Raw genomic sequence first — 20635 nt, forward strand, 5'->3', positions numbered from 1 at the left:
AGCAGCTTTATCACTGCAGATTTACCATGCCCCTTGCCCTTTTCCTATATATCTCTTCATTTTCCAGACTGTTTTCAGTGTTATGTGTTCACTCCCTTTGAAGCTGGTATGATGACTCCACATACTGTAGAGTCCTATGTGCAACACAGAAAGGGAGTGTGTGGCTGAATGAACTTACAGAAGCAGTCAGTACTGCCTTTTACAGTGCCACTAGTCTATGCCGTGTATGTTAGTGGTAGATCCATCACTTTGGTTACAAGCAATTATGCTATGAAACGGATTACTGAAATGTCTCTAGCTAAATTTGAGTATGTCATCCACATTGCCAATAATATCACTTGTTTATCATGGTTCTTTTTTAAACAGTTAAGACAGTCATGCTCCTTTAGATGGCGATATCGGATCTTGCTGTACTCTATTTAATCAGTGACTCAAGCTTCAAAATACAATACAAAATACAGCCTAGTCACGCCTGACAGAAAGAAAAAACAGCCAAGTATGCATAATCATTTTGGAGCTGCTTCTAATACTGAAGGACGAGAATATGTTTTGCTAAATTCCTTTCATTTGTTTAATTTAGTAAATGTTCTCCCTCATGTCTTCAGATTTCAGCTTGGTGTGGGCTGTACATTAGCTCTACATTTTTCATTGGATATACGTGTCTAGTTATACCTATAGTTAAACACATGACAATTAGACTAAAGTGTCACTTGACATAGCATTTTAGATTTTGTTATATGTTGTTATGTAGTTTTTCTTGTTGTAGAACATCATAAGATTCTACTAGCCTAACCTGGTAGAATCTTATGATTATACATTTCTTAATCTGATACAAGCCCCATATCTATTGCTTTTCACCCTGGGTGTCATTTATGATCTTGTTGTTGACTGCAGTAGAGATTTGAATTCCCTCTGGTTTCTAATAGTTTCTTCTGAGGTTAATAAATAACACTCTGTATGATCCCTCAGCAGTGCTGAGGCCATCTCATTGTTCTGATGCTGTGCATCAAAGTTGTATCTCTTGCAGTTAGTTTCTTTCTACAACGGAGTGCATAATGGAATGTAATCTCTGCAAGCTCTTTATTTTGCTGGAAGTAAGGCGAACATATCATGATTCACATCAATCATACGAACACAGCAAACACAGGAATTTTAGAAATGACTCAATCGTTATTTATTTCTTTATTATTTTTAAAAGAATATATCAGGAATGCCCAATGAGGTAGTGCAGGATGACTGATAGGGACAGCATGACAAGGCTAGGGGTTTAGTGACGAGTCTTTAAATAAAGTGCTTTTGTTCTGAAATTTGCTAAACTGAGATACGAATGTACCTGCTTTACATCATTTTTTTAACGTATTCTCATTTTGTTGATCATTAATGAACATTTCTGTACTGTGGGTGTTGTTGAGTGATTGAAAACGATACATTTTGTGTTTGAATTGAAAGTGATGGTCTTGAGGAGTCGAATGGGTCAAAGTTCAAGTATATTTTCCTCTAGAGGAATTTTCACTTTTTGACGTTAGTATCGTGGTTTATGCCTTTTTTTAATGGCTCAGGATGCAAATATAGCCTTCATCCATGTGTATATATATATATATATATATATATATATATATATATATATATACAGACGTGCTCAAATTTGTTGGTACCCTTACAGCTCATTGAAATAATGCTTCATTCCTCCTGAAAAGTGATGAAATTAAAAGCTATTTTATCATGTATACTTGCATGCCTTTGGTATGTCATAGAATAAAGCAAATAAGCTGTGAAAAGAGATTAATTATTGCTTATTCTACAAAGATATTCTAAAATGGCCTGGACAAGATAATTGGATTATAGTGATATTTCAAACTAATTAGTTTCTTTAATTAGTATCACACATTTCTCCAATCTTGTAATCAGTCATTCAGCCTATTTAAATGGAGAAAAGTAGTCACTGTGCTGTTTGGTATCATTGTGTGCACCACACTGAACATGGACCAGAGAAAGCAAAGGAGAGAGTTGTCTGAGGAGATCAGAAAGAAAATAATAGACAAGCATAGTAAAGGTAAAGGCTACAAGACCATCTCCAAGCAGCTTGATGTTCCTGTGACAATAGTTGCAAATATTATTAAGAAGTTTAAGGTCCATGGAACTGTAGCCAACCTCCCTGGGCGCGGACGCAAGAGGAAAATTGACCCCACATTGAACAGAAGGATAGTGCGAATGGTAGAAAAAGAACCAAGGATAACTGCCAAAGAGATACAAGCTGAACCCCAGGGTGAAGGTATGTCAGTTTCTGATCGCACCATCCGTCGCTTTTTGAGCAAAAGTGGGCTCCATGGAAGAAGACCCAGGAGGACTCCACTTTTGAAAGAAAAAGTCAAAACTGGAGCTTTTTGGCAAGTCACATCAGCTCTATGTTCACAGACGAAAAAATGAAGCTTTCAAAGAAAAGAACACCATACCTACAGTGAAACATGGAGGAGGCTTGGTTATGTTTTGGGGCTGCTTTGCTGCGCCTGGCACAGGGTGCCTTGAATCTGTGCAGGGCACAATGAAATCTCAAGACTATCAAGGCATTCTGGAGCGAAACGTACTGCCCAGTGTCAGAAAGCTCTGTCTCAGTCGCAGGTCATGGGTCCTCCAACAGGATAATGACCCAAAACACACAGCTAAAAGCACCCAAGAATGGATAAGAACAAAACATTGGACTATTCTGAAGTGGCCTTCTATGAGTCCTGATCTGAATCCTATCGAACATCTATGGAAAGAGCTGAAACTTGCAGTCTGGAGAAGGCACCCATCAAACCTGAGACAGCTGGAGCAGTTTGCTCAGGAAGAGTGGGCCAGACTACCTGTTAACAGGTGCAGAAGTCTCACTGAGAGCTACAGAAAACGTTTGATTGCAGTAATTGCCTCTAAAGGTTGTGCAACAAAATATTAGGTTAGCGGTCCCATCATTTTTGTCCATGCCATTTTCATTTGTTTTATTATTTACAATATTATGTTGAATAAAAAATCAAAAGCAAAGTCTGATTTCTATTAAATATGTAATAAACAATGGTGGATGCCAATTACTTTTGTCGGTTTCAAGTTATTTCAGAGAAAATTGTGCATTCTTCGTTTTTTGTGGAGGGGTACCAACAAATTTGAGCACGTCTGTATATATATATATATATATATATATATATATATACAGCTCTGGAAAAAATTAAGAGACCACTGCAAAATTATCAGTTTTCTCTGGTTTTACTATTTATAGGTATGTGTTTGGGTAAAATGAACATTTTTGTTTTATTCTATAAACTACTGACAACATTTCTCTCAAATTCCAAATAAAAATATTGTCATTTAGAGCATTTATTTGCAGAAAATGACAACTGGTCAAAATAACAAAAAAGATGCAGTGTTGTCAGACCTCGAATAATGCAAAGAAAATAAGTTCATATTCATTTTTAAACAACACAATACTAATGTTTTAACTTAGGAAGAGTTCAGAAATCAATATTTGGTGGAATAACCCTGATTTTCAAGCACAGCTTTCATGTGTCTTGGCATGCTCTCCACCAGTCTTTCACATTGATGTTGGGTGACTTTATGCCACTCCTGGCGCAAAAATTCAAGCAGCTTGGCTTTGTTTGATGGCTTGTGACCATCCATCTTCCTCTTGATCACATTCCAGAGGTTTTCAATGGGGTTCAGGTCTGGAGATTGGGCTGGCCATGACGGTCTTGATCTGGTGGTCCTCCATCCACACCTTGATTGACTTGGCTGTGTGGCATGGAGCATTGTCCTGCTGGAAAAACCAATCCTCAGAGTTGGGCAACATTGTCAGAGCAGGAGGAAGCAAGTTTTCTTCCAGGACAACCTTGTACTTGGCTTGATTCATGCCAAAGCTGCCTGATTCCAGCCTTGCTGAAGCACCCCCAGATCATCACCGATCCTCCACCACATTTCACAGTGGGTGCGAGTCACTGTGGCTTGTAGGCCTCTCCAGGTCTCCGTCTAACCATTAGACGACCAGGTGTTGGGCAAAGCTGAAAATTGGACTCATCTGGGGGTGCTTCAGCAAGGCTGGAATCGGGCAGATTTGTCTTTGTGAAGGACGCATGAATCAAGCCAAGTACAAGGTTGTCCTGGAAGAAAACTTGCTTCCTTCTGCTCTGACAATGTTCCCCAACTCTGAGGATTGGTTTTTCCAGCAGGACAATGTGAAAAACTGAGATTTACATCACAACAGAAAATAAGTAAGCTACAGATGCTTAAATTCAGTGGTAGTCCTGACAGTAAACTACTGTACTGTAATGTCATTTTAATTCAAAGGCCATTATACGTAACCCCGCATGGCAGTTAACTAGGCACCCTCACAAGATGATCGCTTCTCTAGTATACTGTAGTAAAATAGGATTCTGTAGCCTTGAGTTCACATGATCATGATCATATAACAAGCTGCTTACCCACAAGGATTTTTCGTGGGTGTGCACACATGCGGGAACTCGTGACATCTAGTGGTCAACCCATTACACTGCAGCCAGGGAACAAGCTCTTGTCATTCTCATGCAAAGTTTGATTCTGCACCACAGTAATCACATTGGTCCGCTTTTAAAAACAACCGCTTATAAGAATCAAAACACCCTGGACGTAGTGCACTGTATATATTGTAAAAGATTCGCACCCACTTGGGTTCGTTGCCCCTTTAAGAATAGACCCGGCACACAGAAATGGATTTTTCCAAGCGCGTTTGCGCAATTTTTTAATAAACAGAAAACACAACAAATACAAAAATCAAAATAAACACCTAGCTCCTCTTGAGCACTAACTCGACTTTCAGGAACACCCTGACTAACGCGGGACAGCTACGCTGTTTACCCGTCTTCACACAACACGCTGGTTTCACACAGCACTTACTTTTTCTTCATTTGGCTACTCGGAGACAGCGCACCTACTGCCTCCTTCCACTCAGCAGCCCCGAGCAGACTGCTTGTTCTCCTTTTAAACTCCCGCACCTGGGCTTAATTTCTAATAACGCCCAGGTGCGGAAGACAATTAACAATAAAACAATTAAACAATAAACAAAACAATAAAGCAACACAAACAAACAAAGGAACATTCTCTCGCAGGGAGGTTTTAACCCCCTCCCTGCTGTTTCTCATAACCCGCTATTTTACATATCCCCCCCCTTGTCTTTCCAAGACACCGGCCATGAGACGGCCACCTCCTCCCCTAAAACACAACCACCCACCCTCGAGTCCATAAATGTCAATTTTCGCCCTCCTCCACGGGCGAACTCGAGGGTGGATCGGTCCACGTCCTGGGTCAGCCAGGTAGGGACCGCGCACCGGCGACGAGGGACCCCACCGGTTTGTCAGGGGCGACCGGCACGACGACCGGGGCACTGGAGGCTGCAGTAGCGGGCAGAGGTCTGCAGCTGGGACCCAGTGCAGCGACGTCCGGTCAGCAAGGGGGAGCGACGCAGCGACCAGGGGGAGCGTACGCGACGTCTGGGAGCAGCACAGCGACGTCTTAATGTCCGGGAGGAGCGGAGCAGGGGACCAGGTGGAGAACTGTGCCCGATCCTGCCGACTCCTGGGCTCCAGGTCAAGTGAAGGGAGGTCCAGGCTAACCGACAGGGTGTCCAGGAGCAAGGGGTAAGGGACTGGACGCAGCGACGCCGGACTGGACCGTAGGGGTGGTGGTCGGGGCTGTGGTGGAGGTACGCTTTTCACCTCCTCCCTAGGCTCCGGAAGCGGCAGCTCCTCCCCTCTGGGCTCTGGCAACGGCAGCTCCTCCCCTCTGGGCTCTGGCAGCGGCAGCTCCTCCCCTCTGGGCTCCGGCAGCGGCAGCTCCTCCCCTCTGGGCTCCGGCAGCTCCTCCCCTCTGGGCTCTGGCAGCGGCAGCTCCTCCCCTCTGGGCTCTGGCAGCGGCAGCTCCTCCCCTCTGGGCTCTGGCAGCGGCGGCTCCTCCCCTCTGGGCTCCGGCAGCAGCAGCTCCTCCCCCTCTGGCTCTCGGAACGGTAGCTCCACCCCCTCTGGCTCTCGGGACGGCAGCTCCCACTTTTGTAGCAGCCGCTCCAGTTCCGTTGGCTCCCGCTCTTGTATTATCAACGGGGCCCCGCCCAGCTCCTGTCTCTGCCTCTCCATCTTCTTAATCTGCTCCACCTGAGCAGCGGTGTTTTTATTGAACATCTCAATTAATTCTTTAAAATCCATTTGGGTCTCCAGGGGCGCCCACAATCGCTGCCACCAAATGTAAAAGACTCGCACTCACTTGAGTTCGCTGCCCCTTTAAGAATAGACCCGGCACACAGAAATGGATTTTTCCAAGCGCGTTTGCGCAATTTTTTAATAAACAGAAAACACAACAAATACAAAAATCAAAATAAACACCTAGCTCCTCTTGAGCACTAACTCGACTTTCAGGAACACCCTGACTAACGCGGGACAGCTACGCTGTTTACCCGTCTTCACACAACACGCTGGTTTCACACAGCACTTACTTTTTCTTCATTTGGCTACTCGGAGACAGCGCACCTACTGCCTCCTTCCACTCAGCAGCCCCGAGCAGACTGCTTGTTCTCCTTTTAAACTCCCGCACCTGGGCTTAATTTCTAATAACGCCCAGGTGCGGAAGACAATTAACAATAAAACAATTAAACAATTAACAAAACAATAAAGCAACACAAACAAACAAAGGAACATTCTCTCGCAGGGAGGTTTTAACCCCCTCCCTGCTGTTTCTCATAACCCGCTATTTTACAATATATATATATATATATATATATATATATATATATATATATATATATATATATATATATATATATATATATATATATGTACAGTGCCTTGCATAAGTATTCACCTCCCTTGGACTTTTCCACATTTTGTAGTGTTACAACCTGGAATTAAAATGGATTTAATTGGGATTTTTACCATTTGATTTACACAACATACTTAACACTTTGAAGGTGCAAAATATTTTTTATTGTGACACAAAAGTTAATTAAATAAAAAAAAGACATTTGTTAGTTGCATAAGTATTCACCCCCCTGAGTCAATACTTGGTAGAAGCACCTTTGGCAGCAATTACAGCTGTGAGTCTTTTTGGGTAAGTCTCTACTAGCTTTGCACATCTGGATCCTGCAGTTTTTGCCCATTCTTCTTGGCAAAATTGCTCAAGCTCTGTCAAGTTGGATGGGGACCATTGGTGAACAGCACTTTTCAAGTCTTGCCACAGATTCTCAGTCAGATTGAGGTCTGGGCTTTGACTGGGCCATTCTAAGACATTCAGGTTATTGTTTTTAAAACACTCCAGTGTAGCTTTGGCTGTGTGTTTAGGGTCATTGTCCTGCTGGAAGTTGAACCTCTGCCCCAGTCCCAGGTCTCTTGCAGACTGAAACAGGTTTTCCTTTAGAATTTCCGTGTATTTGGCTCCATCCATCTTGCCCTCAATCCTGACCAGTTTCCCAGTCCCTGCCGATGAAAAGCATCCCCATAACATGATGCTGCCACCACCATGCTTCACCGTGGGGATGGTGTTCTCAGGGTGATGAGCAGTGTTGGCTTTGTGCCACACATAGCATTTTGCACTAAGGCCAAAAAGTTCAATTTTGGTCTCATCAGACCAGAGAACCTTTTTCCACATGTTTGCTGTGTCTCCCACATGCCTTTTGGCAAAATCCAAATGGGATTTGATATGGGGTTTTTTTCAGCAATGGCTTTCTTCTCGCCACTCTTCCATAAAGCCCAGCTTTGTGGAGTATCCGGGTTATAGTTGTCCCATGGACGGTTTCTCCCATCTCAGCTGTGGATCTCTCCAGCTCCTTCAGAGTTACCATTGGCCTCTTGGTTGCTTCTCTGACTAATGCCCTCCTTACCTGGTCACTGAGTTTTGGTGGACAGCCTTCTCTAGGCAGAGTCGCGGTTGTGCCATATTCTTTCCATTTTTAAATAATGGATTTAACGGTGCTCCGGGGGATGTTCAAAGTTTGGGATATTTTTTTATAACCCAACCCTGATTGGTGCTTCTCCAGAACTTTATCCCGGATTTGTTTTGATAGCTCCTTGGTCTTCATGATGCTGTTTGTTTAGATATACTCTCTAACAAACTCTGGGGCCTTCCAGAAACAGGTGTATTTAATCTGAGATCGTGTGACACTTTAATTGCACACAGGTGGACTCCATTTAACTAATTATGTAACTTCTGAAGGCAATTGGTCGCACCAGAGCTTATTTAGGGGTGTCACAGCAAAGGGGGTGAATACTTATGCAATCAAGACTTTCCAGTTTTTTATTTGTAAATAATTTTGAAAAATATGTAGATTTTCTTCCCCACTTTGACATTATGGACTATTTTGTGTAGATCAGTGACAAAAAATCCTAATTAAATCCATTTTAATTCCAGGTTGTAACACCACAAAATGTGGAAAAGTCCAAGGGGGGTGAGTACTTATGCAAGGCACCAGTGTTATACTGGACTGTCAGTTGACTAACTGTAGCCCGTCTGTTGCTCTGCATAATTCGTGTCAGCCTCCTTTGGCCTCTTTCATCAATGAGCCGTTTTCGACCACTGGCCTGGCTGTTGTCCTTTGGGTGGTGGACCATCCTTGATACACACAGGAAACTCTTGAGCGTGAAATACCCAGCAGCATTGCAGTTCTTGATACACTCAAACCGCCGCGCCTGGCACCTACTACCATACCCTGTTCAAAGGCACTTAAATTTGTTGTCTTGCCCATTTACCCTCTGAATGGCACACATACACAATCCATGTATCAATTGTGTCAAGGATTAAAAATCCTTCTTTAACCTGTCTCCCCATCATCTATTATTATTATTATTTATTTCTTAGCAGACACCCTTATCCAGGGCGACTTACAATTGTTACAAGATATCACATTATACATTATTTCACATCATACAGATATCACATTATTTTACATACAATTCCCCATTTATACAGTTGGGTTTTTACTGGAGCAATCTAGGTAAAGTACCTTGCTCAAGGGTACAACAGCAGTGTCCCCCACTGGGGATTGAACCCACAACCCTCTGGTCAAGTCCAGAGCCCTAACCACTACTCCACACTGCTGCCACAGTGATTGAAATGGATTTAACAGGTTTTAACAGAGGGAACATATTATCCAGTTTATAAACACTAAACCCAAATGAAACCTTTTAAGAAATTACATTAACCAAAAAATGAATGACAAAAACTTGTATTCAAAATAATTAAACAGGTCACAGGCTGGTACATTTTAACAAGCTGTTTTTAGCACTGCTTGTACTGTGAATTTGTTCTGTAGGAAGTAGAGTACATTGACTAGTAATGGAAGTAAATGATCAATAAATCGGTAATTATTTACTGTCTGCCCAGTTTGATTTTCTCCAGAATGAAGAGGAGTGCATATCCTATTTAAAGACTAAATCTTTAAGAGCTGTAGATAAGATCTTTGTTTAACTTCCAGTCAGAACAGAAAGTACCTTCTGTCTGGTAATTGTGAGCCCTTGGACTGAAAGCATTACTCAAGCAGAGTTTATCTCAATAAGTATCATTTATATACTGAAACCATATTTAGAAATGTAGGAGCTGTTTTCATTTTTTTTTTTAAACTGAGATATTGTAAATTTTGTGATTATTTATTATAAGCTACAAGTTTTGCTTCCAAATTCAACCTGAAGCTGAGTCTGTTCATGATGATAAGACTGTCCCTCTTCATTATGATTACCTTCTGGGTTTAGTAATAGTGTGCAATGTTTTTTGGTTATTAATGTTGCAGTTGTAGTTTTTGCTTTGTTGTGAAAATCTATTTGTGTTTTTACTATATTACCAGAGAAGCCAGAATAGTTACAATGCAGTCACTCACATTGTTTATTAGTTGTTTATCATAACATGTTGGATTACAAAATGGTGGTTTGTTTTGTGACGCCACAGAAGTAAAGCATGGTTGGATTAGATTGCGCAGTGGGAGGGGAGCTTTTTAAATAGGTATAAATAAATACAATAAAACTATAGAAAATAAAATATTTAATTGTTTGTCATTGTTCTTTGGTAATGTGGTTATTACAAACGGATGCTACTTTAAGATAAGGAGGATTTTTGTAACAGAAAAAAAGTCATTTGCAAGGTAAGCGTATTTGATATATATTCAGAGAATCATGTAAAAGCCTACATATAGCGCTGCATCTCGTGTTTTATAATTTGAATGCAACATTGTTTCCTGCCACCGTTGTTGAAGAAACAAGTTCTTCTGTTTGACGCAACCGAAGTGATTATTGGTATAATATCGTTAGAGGCAGAACATATAACGACTGCACTGTTAATGAATAAAACGAGGGGGGGGGGGGGGGGATGAGATGGCAGTCGTGTGACAAACACTGCATCCTAATGTGGTGACCACACTGCTCTCTCTACTGTACAGGCTTTCTGGCATGCTCAAGGAAATATATTAAATAGAAAGAACGCCTACAAAACAAACATATTCCTAACCTTTGAAACATTTGAAAGAAGGCTGATGTAACCTTTTATTATTATAAAACCATGACCGCAATATCAGGGTCATTCTAGCCGGAAACTCTCTCGTCTCCCCAATCTGTTCACTTTCTCTGGGGATTTGACATCATCTCGGGCTTGGAACCAAGACAAGAAAAATCGTAGTAGGGCAATACACCACCGTAGGGCGTGGTTTCACTAAGGTGGAATTACATGTTTGCATCATTTTTTTTTTAAAAACGGGGATCATTAGAAAGAAGGATTGTGTTTCTCATGTGTTGTAAACATGAATACAGCGGTAAGTCTATGTCTTGTCCTGACGGGGGAGCCAAATACAATTGATTTAATCTCTGTAACTGGTTCATAGGTTTTGGTTTTTATTGTTAACGCAAGTCAGGAGATCATTGAGAGGTTTATCAAACCACGGGCCACAACGCTTCCGCATTATCTCAATGTATTTTCAGCTGTTACCTTTTCCAAACCGTGTTATCAGAAATGGTGAGGATTTCATATTACACTATTGTGTGTTAAAAATCTAGAGTCAGTCTGTTTTGATCTTTACATAGTTTAAAATAATAATAATAATAATAAAAAATAAAAAATAAAATAAAATAATCTTTCCTGTTGTCTCCATAGAGCTCTGGTTCTGGGAACGCTTCTCATCGCTGTTCTATGTCTTCATCTGCGGATTTTTCTGATGAGGATGATTTCAGTCAGAAATCTGGGTCTGTTTCACCAGCGCCAGGAGATACACTACCGTGGAATCTACCCAGACATGAGCGTTCCAAGAGAAAAATCCAGGGAGGATCCATCCTGGATCCAGCAGAAAGAGCCGTCCTAAGGATAGCCGGTAAGGCTTTTCCCCCCTGTAGTCTACTGAATGCATATTGATTAGGACCATGGGGAGAGAATTGGGATTTGGGTGTAGGCTGTAGTGTGTCATTCAATAAAATAAATAAATAAATAAATAAATAAAATTCATTTACCCGGCTAAAATGTCATTTAAAAAATCGTATATTTTTAAACTGTATTCCTATTATTAGATGATGGGAAACCAAAATCAAGCGCAGAATAGCAATCGGTTAAGATCTGGGTGAAAAATTATTTATCGGTATGATGATAATGTGCATGTGTTAATAGTGTAATATTATTACAACATTTGTGAAGAATGATTATTTTGTTGTTGCTATGGTTTTCCTGGCATATTTTTCCAAGCCATGATATATATGAATTGTCAACATTCGTTTAGCAAGTAAAACCGTATTACTGTATTTATTATTAAAAATACAACTAATATAACAGTCGGGATGTAGTAGAACCTAAGCTGTACGAGAAACATCACACATATAAAAGCCGTTGTATCTGGTGCACAAACCTAGTGATTTTGAGAAATTAAAATACATTTTAAATTATTAACTGTAGACTTGTGAAATATAGACTTTTTTTTAACAATAAATGTTTTATACTTGTCTGCAATTAAAGTTTTTTTTTTTGTTATACTGTACTTCCCTGAATATATATACATATAAAATTAGTCTACCCAGCTTTCTTCTGTTTATTGTAATATGATCTTCTTACCCACCAAAATGCACAGAGCAAGGTGACCGATCTTATTTATTTTCAGCAACAAGAAAATCTGGGAAACACAGATTCAGATATATAATAACCCACCTTTGTTCTAATTTTCCGAAGCCTGTAATTTCCTCATAAAACCAATATATAAATTGCGTTGGCGTGGTAATAATCCCTCATACAGTTGACCCTAAAATACCATTACATTGGAATCCTTGATATTTTATAAAATATGAAAAGCAAGTCTCTTTTATACATATACATTAAATCAGTTGCTGGTGAGATGGTCACTTGCAACCACACCATGGTTTCTAACTAGATGGTATTGTAAATAAGAGAGTATTAGGGCAGTAGACAATGACTTGACTGGAATATTACAGTAATGGGCTTTGAATTGAGTGTTCTTTTTTTTTCCACTGAATGGACACAGCTCTCTACAAGAATGACTGACTTAAAAAACAGCCTACTGTACTACCACCTTTGACCACTAGTACTGTTTATATCATAATAAAAATAAGAAATGTTAATGTTTGTGTAAATACAGCGATCGCGTGTGCATATCATGTATTCCGTCGAATGGATTTAAACAAATTCAATTGTAACGAGAATTTTGTGTTGACAAAATGAAAAATATTGAACTATTGTATGAGTAATTTTAATAGGTGCTGTTAAATAAGACGAAGAATATGCAGTATGATTGTATTTAGTTAGTCATTTGACATTATTTAAATTGACGGTGGTAGTCGTCTTTCTTTAGGACCTGGGCGGGACCATTTTGAATGAGGGTGGGGGCTGGGGGGAATTGCTGCTTACACCCTACCGGCGAACACAGAAATGTAGCAATGTCCATGAGAGTGTTATTGAATAAAATACAAATATTTTGCAACCCTGATATTTTGTTTTTAAGCTTGCAACAACAACAACAACAACAACACACACACACACACACACACACTTGGAATAATTATTTCATACGACTATTATATTTAAACTTCCACGAAATACTGACGAAAATCAATTTCCAGTCAATTTGACACTTTTAATTCTTACTAGAATTTTACATTTTTTTTCTGTTTCCCATTGAATGTTTGCAAATGCAGGATAAAGTAAACATGGACTTAAATGCAGCAAAGGCCGTTGTAATTAGGGTTTAGACAAAAAATGTAATACGTTAAGATTTTTAACGTGTGTGTGTATATCTTAAACGAGGAAAGGACGCGTACTGGTAGATATAACGAAATAAAATGGGCACGTTTTCAGCAGAAAGCAAAGAGCAGATGACAAGGGCTCTGTCTGTATAGAACATAATTGCAAGAAGTTGTTATGCATAGCATTACGATTGCTGCTCACTATGGCATGGTATTCATGAGGTCCCTTAGCTAGTTTTCCGCAGTTGAACGGTAGAGATTTCCATATGAAATCAGAGAAGGAAGCCTCGTCTTCCATTGGAGCTTCATGACTCGGGAGGTGGAGAGGGCGTTTCCTTTCACAGAGACACTGAACGCTTGCATCCTTCTGCGGCGAGTCCAAGGCTCCTTAGCCGAGCCTACAGTAACTGTCCAGTTTTAAAACCCTGTCATGGCTGAGTATTCACCCACTGCTGCTTATCGATATGCAGACGAAAGGGAATACCTTCAGGCGTATGAGGATGTACTTGAAAGATATAAAGGTAAATGCTCTTGCATAATTGTGTCCCTTTAATTGGGCCAAGTTAACGGTCTGTAAGGGCAAAGGGAGTCATGCCCTTAATCGCCGTGTGACAGATCAGTAAACAAGTGTTTGCTAACACGGCTTTGCTATTTACTGCTGATTGATAGCGAGGCTAAATGTGATTCGATTGTGTTACACCCTGGTTTTGTCGCGTAAGGTAAAGTTTTAAGATTTAACTTTGCACGTGAGCGCATGACATGCTGCATTGTTTTAAACTGAGTTCGATCTGTGATGAATGGGCGATATTTTCTCCACGATTGGGGATGTTAAGATCCTTATGTTTATTATTAGAGCAGATTGTTTATCTGTGTTCGCACTGCTAATCTACAGTACTTGTAATGTAGGAAATATTATCGTTTTTAATATGGATCGAGATTATAATAATGTAGGCGGAACATAACGTTTTTGTTTTTGTTGTGATTCGGTTTCTCAATAGAATTGATCATTATTATTGTTTTCTTGTGTTTTGTTAAGTGTCCACCCCCATTGATTATCCTGTGCTATAGGATACTGCTGGTGATGGATACAAGTAGAGCCTGGGTCTTGGAAGGGAGTGGTTTAATTCAGTGCTGTAAAGCTCTTTAGTTTTGTCTATCTGTCTATCTATCTATCTATCTATCTATCTATCTATCTATCTATCTATCTATCTATCACAGGCCAGGTTGTAAAATTCACAGACTCACGCCAGATAATACAAACAATTTTTCATTGCAGACAAAAGGATCCATGAATATAATGTAAATACAAAAAAAAAGCCCTGATCAATACAGGGGGTGAAGTTAAGTTGCTCTTAGTGCATCCTGTGTGGTTCTTGTATTTGTACTGCTGTGGCTGAAAGCCAGTGCAGTAATTACAGGAAACCTGCAGAAGACATTACATTTCAAACATCTATTCCAACAATCTGTATGACATCATCTTTCAGTGCTTTGGCCAGGCTATTCTCGGTGGAAACAATGGAATTCAATCGAAATTGAAGCATATGTAGGCAGGCATAATCACATTTTTTGTTTTGGTTTTTTTCACATCTTTTTTAAAATAGTTAAACAAGATTCTAAATTATGGGAAAAGAAAACAGTAAGCTGTTGGTTCTGGCTATTTCATATTTCATGTGTTAGCCTTTTGGAGTACCAAATTAGATTTGTCTCAGCTGTTGGATATTGTAATTAACAGAGTCAGCTGTGCAAAAGCTTAAGGCTTGGACCCAGTAGATGGAATCATATGATGTAGCATCATTTGGAATTTGTGATTTTTTGTCTGGAGGCAGACTGTATGCCTTTAGAATCTTGCATTGACTACTGTACTGTATAGCCTTAGGCAGTGGCCAAGGATACTTCATAATCAATGCTATTTACCACTGTGTGTTACAGTAAATATAAATAATAATACAAAACCAGTTATAGAGAAATATAACTTGTTGCATATTCTGTGGACCATGGGGGTGATATACGGATACCCACAAAGTGATTTGCAGGTGTAAAACCCCCATAATGCTGCCCTGTTAGCAGCCGTAAAGTCTGATTTTACCAGTCACTAAAAATGAGACGTATGTAAAGAATGGTGTTCACCTGGTGTTCTGCACCCACTATCAGATTTGCACTTTGCAATCATTACTCCATTAGAATCATATTGAAATGCATTCAGATGAAGAAAAGAGCATGGAATTGGTTGGGATCTGGATACTAAGCGGGTGCAAACATTATAATGTGATGTAAGGGTTTTGCCTTGCACCTAGGCAATTGCTGACCCTCTGGACAGGCCGGGTGGTGGTGGTGACGTCAGACCCGGAAGAACACAGTACTACGAGGTGAAATGTGAATTGCGCTGTTGCGCCAGTTTATTGCAAAATAAAAGAGTTGCACAAAACAGAACAAAAGGAGAAGAGCAAGAGGACGAAGACCCCGCATATTCAATACCAGGGTCACTTTGTTTGGGATGCCGGAGGATGTGGTGCTAAAGCGTTATCGTCTCACTCTTCTAGACCTAACAGCTGAATTGAGGAATGAGCTAGACCCCAGCGTCAATCTAGGGACCGCTATCCCTGCACATGTGAAAGTGCTGTGTTCTCTGTGCTACTGAGCCTCTGGTTCCTTTCAGACCACAGTTGGAATGTCTGGAGGGATATCCCAATCCACCTTTTCCAGAGTGCTAGGCACATTTCTGGATGTCATGCTGAAAAGGGCAAGCAAATACATATAATTTCCTAAGGATATTTGCATAACTGATGTTGGCTGATGCTTTTACAAACAACTCTGTTTCATGCCGAGTGACCTCAGCCGTAAGGACTCTCAGCTCCTTTTCAGAAAACCTTTCTTTTCTTTTCTGTGCGCCAAGAGGAATTTGCCTGCTTCCTCTGACATTTTTTTGGTTTGTATTTTCTTGTTCCACAAACGTCACAGTGGCTACTGCTCTCATTGACTGATGCGCTCATTGACACCCTAATTTTCATAATTGCAGATCATTATTTGGGCATGTTGAGTAATTTGCATTGCTCTTAAGTTTACATAGGGTGCAGGGCAAAATAATTGCCTGGCCGCAATGCAATTTGAATTTTGCGTCCGCAAGTATTTGCACTGTGCCTATACTTACATCACCTCCCATATCTTATAAACATCCTAACAGCGTGTGCTCTTTTGGCTGTTGTTTTTCTGGATCACAGACAACAAGTAGGCCTTTACTCTTAATGGGTTTAGCATATTACCTTGTTTGTTGGTGGTTAATTACTATCTTCAGTCCATTTTGTTCCAATGTCTGGGTGTGTCTGCCTTCTCCTGTCATAGCCTACAGCTATCCGTTATTAATCAGAATAAGATGAGCAGTTTGCACATCAGTATTCCAAATAAGACAGGACATTTCAGATATTATTCCAAAACAACTGTTTTTATCTCGAGCATGTGAAGTTCTGTCATACATGTCCAAGAAAAGCAGTATATTTAAAATATATTTATATTTAGAATACTGGTTTATTATGAATGCTTTTCCATAAAAACCATGATTAATTGTGGGGAATGTGTTTGTCATTTAACAGGAATCTTGTGATCAGTGATACTGTACTGCTTTTGTACAGTACTAGTAGTCATATACATATGTTTGACTTGTGCTATAATTATATGTGCTATTATATATAGGGGTAAAGTAGAAAAAAACATGCAAAATAAACGTTTACAAAATATGTAGATAACCTTATACATGTTTATTTTACAGTGACTACTGTACTGTATATTCTAGTTGTGGCCCACTGTTCCATACATTGACAAAAAGGTTATGATAAAGATCTTGTTAACCTTTACATCAGAAAATACATCGTCCCCATGATCTCTTGCTTCTCCCATCATGAGAGTTCAGTATACAGCAACAAAAATAATTATTCTTGCACCTTTAAGAAATAGTGCAGACTCATTCTGCCGCTGGAAGATGCACTATATAAAATGGAATGAGATTTTCGTTTGTTTTTGCTACAGTGTACACATTATTGGCCTATGGCTGTTAGAATGGAAATAGTTGCTATACATTTATTTGGACAAATGGGGTTTGTGTAGAATTGAATTGTGTGATGGAGTCGGTACTGAAAGAAGTTTATTATTACTTCCATCAAAATAGGGCTATATTCTCAGAGCTATTTACTCCACATAATCATTAGCATTTCTGTTCAGAAAGGAAATCACACTTAATAAAGTTACCAAACAGCTGAAGCATTTAACGTTGGAGCTTGAAATAATATCGAACAAAAAAAAAAAGTTTGTTACAGTATATTGAGATCACGAGATAACAAAATGATAATATTGAGATCCTGAGAGCCGTCATAATTATAGAATTGTAATTGGTGTTTTCTTTTAGTAAAAAAAGTGTACAAATGACAACTGGACCAAATGACTCTTAAAATCTAGCATGATATATATTATTATTGTATTACTGGACTGCATCAGCCTTTTGATGTTCAAATATTTCTATCAACTATAATAGTACAGTACGTTTGAGAAAGAACAATGCGTTTTTGTTTTTTTTTGGTACAGTTGTGGGTTTATTGAAGTGTTGAATTTTATAAATATTTTAAGTTTTGTAAAAGATTACACAGATGCCATGAGGATGCTTACATTTTGTAAGTGCTGCACTCACAGTTTTATATACAGTACTGCACTAGTAGCGTGTTCTGAAGTTTGGAATAAACTACTGTGTGATACCGTATGCATGTAACATGCACTGCAGTGTTTTCAATGTAGATAACATAACATATAGTGTATTTCCAAATTGCTGTGTCGCTTTAAGCTCAAATGTAAGGTATTCTTTTTTTTAAAGAAAAGGGAAAAACCTACAACAAGTTAAAAGTAACAAATAGGCCTAGATAATTTAGAGCCTTTGGTTATATAATATTTTGTTTTCCTTTCTTGATAACTGGAGCATTCCTCCCCACCCCCAAGTTATACATTTTAGGGGAAGAAATCATTTGTAAAAGGTTATGCGCATAGACTATAGTACTTTATCTAATTAAACTGTTTCTTGTTTATCATGTGAAATATTTTCATTTTATGCTAGTAAGAAGTACAGTTTTAAAAGCGGTTATGTTATTTTATGTCCAGCTTGGTATAAATCTGCCAATAACTCTCAACACTGAAGGACTTATTATTACTTGCCATGTTTAATTCCTATGTTTAATTCTTTACGTTTTAAATTAAAAAACAAATCTAAAACAAACAAACAATAAATAAGTTTTAGGCACTTTTTTCAAAAAAAGTAAAGGCATATAATTGAACCTTTTAGAACGCCATAGGCCGCATTCCCCATGTCGGCCCTTATGGAAATGGCCATTAAAGCAGAGTTTTTAAACATTTGATTTATTGGACGTGGGTGTGCAAGTTGCATTTTTCAATGCTGGTGTGGTGATTGTCCTTACACATGAAGAGTTTCTTTCAATCTCTTGGAAAGATTACATTAGCATGGCAAAAAAGGACTGTATTGTCCATGTGCTCAATCTTAAACAAGACTGTCAGATTGAAAAATGTACAGGGCTTCTGCTTAACACTTTGTGCAGAGCTTGTAACCATGTGATGTCCAAGGGGGCTCAAAGAATGTCATTTTTTTTTAGAAGAGCTGCAGCTTTCCTTTAGTTGCCATTTGACTTGTCTTGGTATATGGGCAGGGTTTTATATTACTGTATGCAAAGCCATTCATTTGGGGTCTATTCAATTGATCTACACAGCAGCTGATCTAAATACTGACGTTTTTACACAGTCATCCATGTTGTCTTATAGTGCTGCATGAACCAGTTATGCAGTTCAAGCTCTCCACAGGCAAGGGTCATTGGTGGTGATTGGGCTAATTTACCATTCCAAGTGAAGCACGTTAAGAAACAGCTGCTTGTTTTTGTGTAGCTCGTAGTTCTCCAGAGTCCATGGGGGGAAAAAAAAAAAACAATCATCATAATGCCAGTTACCTTAGTCCAAGTAATCGAACAGTCGGTTTGTGCAGCACTATCGTCTTGTGGTTATGTGGCGTAACTTGATGCCTCCAAACGTTATTGCTTTGTCTGGTAATTTTTTGGGGGGATCAGACTTCTGTATTGGCTATGATATTATAATGTATAGACTTAAAGAATTAAAAACATATTACTATGTTGGACATTGCTGGTTTTCATCTGGTCAGTTGCAAAAACAATTGAATTATCTGTCATCTTAAATGAATTGCTGTAAATCTATTTTGGGTGTTTATAAACCAGCTAAGTACAGTGTCTAGTAAGAAATCAGCACTATTAAATATGTGTTCAATTCTCAACTCTTGCTGGTCACCAGATCACAAGCAGTGGGTGGTATTTAGATTTTGTCAATAATACTTTCTTGCTAATAATAAAACACTTTAAACATGGAATAAGGGTTCCGGAAATTCACACAACCTTTTACTGCACTTCCATGCTTTCTGGGTTTGACTTGGAAGGAAAGATCCATACCTCCTTGTGTTGTTACCAGTAGGAACAGCATAATGTCCAGCAGATCAGTGGAAAAGAGGTACACAAATATTGTTTTCAATGTAAAAATCTCGCAAGGTGATTATTCGAATATAACTTTAAATGTTTTAGACAGAAATAATTTCTATAGTACTGTCGGTATGCAATGTAAAGTGCTTTTTGCAAATTATCAAAATGAAATTATCCATAATCCATGCAGTTTTAGCTTTGGAATTATATGTTCAGTGTTAGAGCAAAAAAAAGAGAAAATACATTATAAGACCCTTGTGATATGCAGCTTCAGTAACACAAAATAGAATATTCATTTAAATAGGACAGAAAGCAGAAGACTTTCTAACAGTATAGTTCAAGAGGCTTAATATGATTATGATTAAATCATATGTAGATAACAAGCAATCAGCACTGAATGATTTTGAAATGTCAGTAGCGAGATTTATTGTACAACCAGATGTGATTAGCTAGATCACCAGTGAAGGCTATTAGGATTGGTACAGTAACATTTGGTTTCATGTTAAGGTACTCAGACTGTAATTGCAGTGCAATAAGATGGGGCGATTTCATCAAACCTTGGTGGCTATTTATTTGAGAAAGCTCTTTTGCAAAACACAATCAATCAGTAGAAAAATGATCCCTGTTGTGAACCCATTAACAAACTTAAGTTATTTTTCTAAAGCCACTTGTATATGTTATTCTTTTCCAGGTATGTGTGTCTACCATATTGAGGTTGGGATACAACCTGTCTAGTAAATGTAAGCTAAACAAAATAGCTAGCATGAATTGAGGTACTTACCGAGGCAAAAGCTTCACCTCCAGACAAGAATACATAAATTACACTGAGAAAGGGAAACCATTTTAACTAACATTCAGTCTATTAAGTCACCCATTGCAAACACAGATCACCCAATGACATTATATTAC

At 39.1% G+C, this 20635-nt stretch overlaps 1 protein-coding gene across 21 annotated transcripts in view; it reads left to right on the forward strand.

Moving 5' to 3' along the window:
• LOC117410837 (dystonin) overlaps window positions 1–20635 on the forward strand; it is a 187527-nt gene that overhangs the window by 1991 nt on the left and 164901 nt on the right. For 14 of the 21 annotated variants that reach the window (XM_034017703.3, XM_034017698.3, XM_034017701.3 and 11 more), the window contains exon 4: window positions 11116–11329. In XM_034017703.3, coding sequence (XP_033873594.3) covers window positions 11116–11329 — 214 coding nt within the window. Of the gene's footprint in view, window positions 1–10450; window positions 10778–10867; window positions 10978–11115; window positions 11330–13524; window positions 13721–20635 lie in introns of those variants that run through there. The other 7 variants (XM_034017710.3, XM_034017713.3, XM_034017716.3 and 4 more) reach the window with 3 other exon arrangements.

The sequence above is a fragment of the Acipenser ruthenus genome, chromosome 6 (assembly GCF_902713425.1).
Source record: "Acipenser ruthenus chromosome 6, fAciRut3.2 maternal haplotype, whole genome shotgun sequence".
Classification (NCBI taxonomy): Eukaryota; Metazoa; Chordata; class Actinopteri; order Acipenseriformes; family Acipenseridae; genus Acipenser; species Acipenser ruthenus.